Genomic DNA, 8,605 nt, shown 5'->3' with positions numbered 1-8,605 from the left:
TTGGATTCATCTAACAAAGCGAACCACATTCCCTTCAATATAAAGCCTTCCTATCCCATGAGCTAAGCCCCAATAGAAGTCCTCACAGTCAGCTGGACCAAACTAGATTGTTATAATATGCTAAAAAGAAATTATCAATTCGAAGAATATCTCTCCACTGTCAGAGATATGAAGCAGAGACAGATCACTACCGAATATGGACTAAGTGATCACACCCTGGCCATCGAAACAGGAAGACACAAACAGGAGATGATATGTAATTAGTATGAGACAGGTGAGGTTGAGACAGAAGTACACTTCTTTTCTACACTGCAATAAATATACTGAAATTTGTGTTAATTTGATTTAATAAATAAATAAAAATAATACTTCCAAATTTTGCCACACTTTCTGACGAAATTACCAATCCTACTGGCTAAAGAACACACAGCCCCACTAGCTGAGTTGTATGTTACAACCTGTCATCATTACATAAGCGCAATGACTGTCAACACCAGCAGTTAATTATTTACATTTACATATGGCACAAATATGGCAGTATGTTAATGTTGCGGTTTATGTCATATGTGCATATAATACGTATATATTAGTTTACATGTTGTTGAGTTTATCTTTATTTATTATTATTATTATTATTATTATTATTATTATTATTATTATTATATTTTATTTATTTATTTGAAAAGGGACAATGTACATTAATCAACATTTTAAAAAATGTAAATGTACCCGAGTTAGCCAAAAGGTTGGTTTTCATCGGCAGTCCCTTTGCCTGATGTTGTTAGGCATTATTATTATTATTATTATTATTATTATTATTATTATTATTATTATTATTATTCAGAAGAAGAAGAAGAAGAAGAAGAAGAAGAATGAAATAGAGTAAAGGTTTACTAAATGTTTTGCCAAACTAATGCAAGAAACCCCTCAGATATGTCAAATGCGGCGTTGAGGTCACCAAAATTTTTGTACGTTGAAAACGTGTTTTCATGAGATAAACTTTAAGCGCCAGAGGGAGAGGCTACTGAACTGCAGGACCTGGAGCAACCCCTAAACTCAGAACTTGAGCTGGAAGCTGGAAGTTGGGTGCTGCAATTTGTTGGCTGGAGTTTGTGCTGGCCGTGCTGAGCGCAAGCTGGGAGCCATGCTGGGAGCTGCGGGCTAGTGTGATGGCTCCTAGCTCAAGCTGCGAGCTGAGGCTCCGTGCTCGAGTTGGGAATTTGGAACCTGGGAACTGCGAGGCGCGAGCTGGGATTAAGCACATTGAAAAAAACTGTAATCTTGCTGGAGGGCGAAGCTGTGCGCTCCGAGTTTCAGCTGCGACCTTAAAGCTGCTGGGAGCTGGGAGTTGTAAGGTACCGACTGAGAGCTCCAGCTTTGAGCTAGGAGCGGGAGGATGCCGCACTGCCACTGCGATCTGAAGTGGCTACCTGCTCTCGGATTCCCCCTGTAATTAAGTTTCGAGTGAGGTTACTCTGCTATTCATTAAGATCATCTAGTGAATATAACAACGCAATTGTTGGAGAAAGGGTCATTTCCTTCTTTCTTTTTGGTTTTTCGCCAAAATTGTCATTTTTGGCGGAAAATTCTAACTAAGGCTACCACTTCTCTATTTTATTATAGTTACCTGAAAAAAATCATTAGCAGTCATACCATTGTCAAAAAACAAAAGCGCTTTGGTCATTTGATTACGTGTGACAGTAAGTGACGCAATTGCGTAGGCTAAAGTCTACCCTTTCTTTCATCATTAAACAAACGCATGAACTTTCAATTTCAGATTACACCTGTCGCATTCCAGTGAATTTCGTCACCTGTCTGCCGCATTTCCCACGGGACACACAATGTTTTCGAATGATGTCATTAAGATTTATTGTTATTTATTATTGAAATATTATTCAAATATTTAGTATTATTTCATTAACTCTGAGCACACGACTAGATAAGATGAACGAGGCTCGTGTTCATTTAGTCATAAATTAGGTCGCGTTTTCAGTAAATAGGCCTGTTTTTTCTTTGGATCAACGTGAAGGAAAGGCAACGTATACATTCATCCCGTTATAAGTGAAGAATTATTGTATCAAAATGGTCCTTTTGACCAAAAACTGAAATTAACACTCACACCATGACATGTTTAACAGCTGTGCACCAACATCTTCTTTCTGCCTGCATAAATAAACAGCTGATAGCTGAGGCGAAAAATTATGGGCACAACTTCAGACCACTTTCATATCGAGATCTGTGGTTTTATTCTTTCATAGCTCGCATGTGGCATGTTGCATGAATGAACTGTGCAAGTAACTAGTCCCTATGAAAGACCTACCTCAATAGTGTGTCGCAATAGCCTATTTTATGTGATAGGTCTTTAAAAGTAAGAATAATGGATCAGTTTATGCAACAAAAGTGTATGCAAAGTAATTAGTATGCAAATTGTGCAAAATGTGCTTTCACACACAATATGCACGAGCTAAGATCAATAACAAATCTGAAGAAATTCTTCAAAGGTTATTTTCTCAAAATTTATTTCCAAAAATTTAAATCACGACAGTAGCCCGAAAGTGCTAATCCAGGAGGTGGCTGGTGGCTAATTATTGCTGAAAATCAAACGACAAATTTACTAACAGAAAATGTTACATAAAATTACCTATTTTTTTTTAAATTGAATAGCTCGAAGTTGTCGGCGCATTTCTAAGGGTGAATTTCTAAGGGTGAATATAACGTTGGCCAATCAATATCTTCTTTGTCAATTAATTAACTTAAAATAACTCATCTTAAACAAAAGCGATCGACTAATAAATCTGATCCATCCAACTATGCACAGTCCCAAATCAAAATTCGCAATGACTAACGCTTTCAAGGTTGCGTGAAAGTCCCGTCCACTTTCCTTTTAAGATAGCATATAAATGCGAAAAAACGCTGTCCCTGTCACACCTGGATTCTTCTCGAATCAAGTTGTTGTGCAGTATATTAAATAAGTAAAGGTTATTACTTGGAGGTCTCTAATAATGACTCTAATAATGAAATATTTCGCTATCAGCGCTCTTTGCATCCTCCAAACCATGTGTCACCAATGTCAGTGGACAAACATGAGGATGAAATACAGTGATATCTGGCGAGCACTTGATGGAATGGTAGGTGCAACTAATTGTTCAGACAGGTTAGATTATTTTTGTTGAATAGTATTTTTTATCTATACTGCATTTAAAAAGACAGACAGTACCGGGATTTCTACCTGGAAAGACACGTGTTTTCACATTTTGTGTTTTCTTTTTTCTTGTCTTAAGGGTGAAGATTGGACGAAAAAATGTCTAATTGCCGATGATCGCAGTTTCCAAGTGAACTTCAGATTGCCTAAGAACGTATACAGAGAATCATTGCCGGTGAGTTTTAATGCCGTTGATTAAAGAGAAAACGGATCGTACATGAAATGCTGCATGGCGGGAAAAAAATCTACATATTTATGATTTTAAAACTGTTAAAATGAATCGATTGGAATCGACCTATCGGTCCAAACATGTATGACTTCAAATTATAAATTGATTTTAATTGTCTGACGTACACAGAAATGTTCTTTACATTAGCCTACAGCTTGTGTCTCCAAATGTGATCAAAACAAAAAGACCAATTTATCAACCAACAATATTATAAGAGACAAGAAGGTCGGCTGCATGGTCATAATCGCAACATGTCATTGAGTCCTGTCTTAATCCGGTATCATCCACGTTGTCCAGTCTTGAAATTGCTGGTCTTGGAACGCTTATTTTCACTCTGTTTTTAGAGGAAAATTTTCCCATTTTAAAGTCACATTTGGCCATTTCAGGAAGGAGATGCCATGAAAACCATCCTAGAAACATTCAACCAGATGAGCACGATCTTTCGCAAAAACCTGGGCGCTGCCTCTTGGAATGAAAGTAGCTCTGACAGTCTGTGCATACGCCTTCATCGAGTAACCGCAGACCTGGAGGAGTGTGTAAGTGTTAACGAGGAACAGAGCTACTGGCCATTTAGCCTTTAAGGTAGATTCCACATCACTGATACGTTCTCTCTCGTGTACAGATGCTCCCGATGAAAAAGAAAGGATTCAAAAACCATCTAAGGGTGAAGAAATATTTCAAAAAGATGGAAAACTACTTGAAAGACAAGGTAAGACTGCCGATCTTATCACTGTTGTATCAATAAAATCAGAGGCCTTTTACACGTTCAAAAGTTTATTATCAACTTTCAGATATGGTGTACGTGTAGATATGATGGACACGGGCACATTTTAAAGCAGTGGTGTCAAACTCGTTGCCATGGAGGGCCGTGTGTATGCAGGTTTTCATTCCAGCCTCAGATCTTGATTATATAATTAGTTAAATTATTTGCTGAATTAGGGATGCAGGTTTGTGCACAATGGTGACCCGACGTCTATGGTGACCCGCATTGTCTAAATAAAAATGTTCTTATATTCTGTGCTTTAATGCAGTTAAACGCATATGGCTGAATGAGTAATTGGACTCAATTAAGGCAGCATTAATTGGTTGGAATGAAAACCTGCATACACACGGCCCTCCATGGCAACGAGTTTGACACCACTGTTTTAAAGGGTCTGCGCTTATCTGTTAAAATCTCCTGAAGCTATTATAGAAGGGGGAAATACATATTTAGAGCATTTTTCTGTTGATACACCTGTGCGATTTAATCAATATAGGCCAATTATGGTCAATCCAACCCTGTTTGAGAATTTCTGTAGTTATAATACGTAAATACTGTAACTCAAATGTAAGCTATGTCGATGGTAGGCCTACAACAGTATTACTCAAATTCAGTGTGTGCAGTGTGCAGAAAGGGCTGGAAGGGGAGGGGGGCCGGGCGTAGCCTATGGCGGGGTGGGTGAGGTGAGAAATTGCGGACCGGGAGGTGGGATGAGCAGTTACGGTCCATGACAATTTGCCAGCCAGAGTTCATTATTTTGAGTGGTCCATCATATTTTACGGACACCCCCAAGACTCGTCCCGGTAAAACAAGTTTCTTTCTTGCAGGGATATGAAAGGTGCGCGTGGGAGATGGTGAAAAGCACGATCAAGATGCTTCTACCGGACGTCCGCCGCCTTATGATGAAGTTATTGTAATTTATGTGTAATTTATGGGCTCAATGAGGGCTATAGCCTAGAGCAGACAGCTTATTGAACTGTGTAAGTGTTTAATCTATTTAAATGAATTTATGTTCGTTTTTATATTTATGAAAGTGTTATTTTGTTCATAATAACTAACAGTAATCCTTTGCATATTTATTGAAATAAAATTTCATTCAAAATGAATCCTCCTATGTCTCTGTGTACCATACTCAGTAGTTTGTCCAAAATACCAATGGGCTCGTGAAGTCAAAACAGAGAAACCGTCACATATGGGGCCCTGTATACTTTTAAAAAAATAAGTTCTAAATTCTGATCATGGAACACTTTATGGTTAGATGACATAATTTAGTTTTGGGCTGCTTAAATCAGCAGTGGGTTTGGAGTAGTGATGGGCAAAGCAGTTCTTTTAAGTGTACTGAATCAGTAGAATCAGTTCACTAAAAAGATTTGTTCACCAATTGAGACCCAAGACACCTGGTGAGTTGAGTTAACTGTGTAATCAACTGCTCTAATTGATTCATGACATGCAGAGTCACTACGAAAACCAGACCCTGTAGCTCTCCAGGACCAGGGTTGGAGACCACTGTCCTATATATACCTCAAAATCAAACAACAAATGCTTAACTGACCACAAAATTACTGTTTTGAAATGGCCTTCTCCAGGCTTCAATAAAAAATGTGTAGTTTGAACAGAAGAGACTGAGAGCAATCCCAAAGTGCAGAATTAAAGGACCTGAATATTTTGTATAGTGAAATGGTCAAAAACATCCTCCCAAATCTTTAGTACAGTTTTGAGTAGGCTATTGCCTACATTGCTTATTTTATGCAGGCTCTTGTGCTCATCTTTATCAAGGAAGCCAATTATTTTGGAGGGCATTGATTTCTGCTAAGTTTAACTATAATTTAAATAAATGAACAAGAAACCATACATACAATATTGACCCACTGCAGTAAATAACTGCACCACTGTGTCCATGTTTACTTCTAATCGGAGCCAAGTGGTGGACAGACATCACAAACAGGTCAGCAGGCCTGCAGGAGTACATTTAATTCATACAATTTCTCCGAAATTCTAAAGGCAAAATTGGGAAATGACAACATTGTTTTTATGTTTCATCATTTAAAAATGTTGCATTAGTCAAGTATTAGTATGATGATATTCTTATATTCAGTAAATCAATTTAAAACTTATTTTTAAATAATCTCTCCACCCACCCCCCCCCCCCCCCTCCCCTCCCCCAGTTATTACATATATTTCTGTATAGACCTCTCAAGCCACAGACCAATCATGGATGAATCAACCCACCCCTTTAGAACCCCCTAACAAACTCCCTAAATCCCAAAAAACCTGAAGGATTAAACATTTAAAAATTAACATGATAACAAAAACAATAATAAAAAATAATAACAGCAATTATAATAACAATAACAACAACAATAATAATTCTTAAATCTTACATTTTTTATTTTTCCTTCTTCCCCTACTCATCCCTTTCCCTGACCCTCCTCGCCTGTTTTACTTGGAGGGGATGACATGCCTGATATTTTCCTTGGTTATTCACTTACTACTTAACTGTTTTTTCTATCATTTTTTTTCTCCCCCTATCCCTTCCCCTTCCTTTTTTTCTTCCTTTGTTTGATATAACTAACCAAGCCAAACCCCCTTCTACAGAGGGAAACTTATGCTTTACCTTACTTCTCAGTTTTATCATCTTCTACAATGTACCTCATTATACCTTAATTGTTGATTGCTTATTTATTTACTTTGTTTCTTTATTTAAGTATATTTACCTATTCCCAACCTTCAGCCTCCCTAACTTTACCCATCTCTTGGCATAAGCTATCAATCCTGTTCCATGTGCCATAAAATGCATGATTCTACTGTGATACTTAACCACGTACTTGAATCTCTCAATTCTTAAAGACTCCACTAATACACTATGTAACCATAAGTATACGGACACCGGACATCCAACATCTCATTCAAAATTATGGGCATTAATGGTCCACCCTTTGGAGTTGGTCTACCCGTTTCTGCTCTTATAACCTCCACTCTTCTGGGAAGGCTTTATACTCGATGTTGGAGGTTTGCCAAAGTTATTTGCTTCCATTCAGCCAGAAGAGCATTAGTAAGGTCTGTCACTGATTGGGCCATTAGGCCCGGCTCACAGTTGGCTTTCCAGTTGATCCCAAAGGTGTTGGATGGGGTTGAGTTCAGGGCTTTGTGCAGGCCTGTCAAGTTCTTCCAAACTGTTCTTGACGAAACAATTTTCTATATGGACCTCGCTGTGTGCCTGGGGGCATTGTCATGCTGAAATAGGAAAGGGCCTTCCCCAAACTGTTTCACCATTGTCGTACTGAAACAGGAAAGGGCCTTCCCCAAACTGTTTGGGAAGCACAGAGTCATCTATAATGTTATTGTATGCTGCAGCATTAACATTTGCCTTCACTGGAACTAAGCTGCTTGGCCCAAACCATGAAAAACAGTCCCAGACCAAGCAGTGCCCCAATACTTTTTGTCATATAGCGTATCAACCCAAAAATAAAAACTTTTAGAAGTATAATTATGTTACATATTGTGTGAGTTTGTTTTGATTTGACATAAACATTTGACATAGACACATACACACTGTGGTATTGAGTGGCATTGGTGAGAAGTATCTAGTATTTGCATATTGATTACTTGTGTAATTTTTGTCATGCACAAAAGTTCTGTGTCACTAAACCATTTGGTCTTCTATTATTCCAGTTAGCTTTCAGCTTAGCTGTAACTTGCTTAGCTTATTTTATTTGCTGTGATAGATCCTTGTAGCATTTCTGCTACATTCCATTCTACTGCTACATTGCACCAGAATGGCCAGTGGAGGATGGGCTCACCCTCTAGGCCCAGGTTCATCTCGAGATTTCTTCCCATTGGGGAGTTTTTTATTTTTTCTTACCACCGTTTGAGGGAGTTTTTTTTTTTTTTTTTACCTTATGTACTTTTTATTTGGGCCTGGTGTTTGCTCTGTTTGCTTTTTTTGTTGTTTCTTGTTTTGCTATTCTGTGAAGCATCTTTGAGACAGTTCATTGCAGTTCCCTGTAAAAAGCATTATACAATTTAATTTAATTTTAAATTTAACTGTCAGAACATAAAAAATGGGAACCCTACAATACAATGTGGTATAAGTGTAAATATTTAAAGAAAATCTCTGTTCTCCATAACAGCCCAAGTTGATTTGCAGAGAGGTATCCATTGAACCAACAGCATTTTACTGACAAGTAAACATAATAATAATAATAATAATTATTATTATTATTATTATTATTATTATTAATACGAATAATAATAATATCGTCATCATCATCATTATTGTTGTTGTTATTATTATTCAAATTGGGAGGAAAGATTCTTGCAAAGTGTGATTGTGAGACAGCGTAAATTCAACGCGCCACAGGAAACGCCGTTTGCTGAGAACAGGTTGTCCTGTTCGAAAGAACTATAGCCTAAG

At 37.7% G+C, this 8,605-nt stretch overlaps 1 protein-coding gene across 1 annotated transcript; it reads left to right on the top strand.

Annotated features, from left to right (window-relative positions):
* The first annotated feature begins 3,822 nt into the window (after positions 1-3,822).
* On the top strand, positions 3,823-5,108 carry LOC118220356 (interferon alpha-13-like). The gene is made up of 3 exons (XM_035404224.1): positions 3,823-3,967; positions 4,054-4,140; positions 5,019-5,108. Exons 1-3 carry the CDS (start codon positions 3,830-3,832, stop codon positions 5,106-5,108), a joined length of 315 nt encoding a protein of 104 aa, XP_035260115.1. The 5' UTR covers positions 3,823-3,829.
* Positions 5,109-8,605: the final 3,497 nt, after the last annotated feature.

This window comes from Anguilla anguilla, chromosome 2 (genome assembly GCF_013347855.1).
Source record: "Anguilla anguilla isolate fAngAng1 chromosome 2, fAngAng1.pri, whole genome shotgun sequence".
In the NCBI taxonomy this organism is placed as follows: Eukaryota; Metazoa; Chordata; class Actinopteri; order Anguilliformes; family Anguillidae; genus Anguilla; species Anguilla anguilla.
Note: the sequence above shows the minus strand (reverse complement) of the source record. Positions and strands in the feature narration are given on the sequence as shown.

Excerpts from the sequence above, each read along its gene's own strand:
- LOC118220356 (XM_035404224.1), top strand. The coding sequence starts at position 3,830 with ATGAAAACCATCCTAGAAACATTCAACCAGATGAGCACGATCTTTCGC. Across the intron at positions 3,968-4,053 it reads CCGCAGACCTGGAGGAGTGT|ATGCTCCCGATGAAAAAGAA; the intron begins GTAAGTGTTAAC and ends TCTCGTGTACAG. Across the intron at positions 4,141-5,018 it reads AAAACTACTTGAAAGACAAG|GGATATGAAAGGTGCGCGTG; the intron begins GTAAGACTGCCG and ends TCTTTCTTGCAG.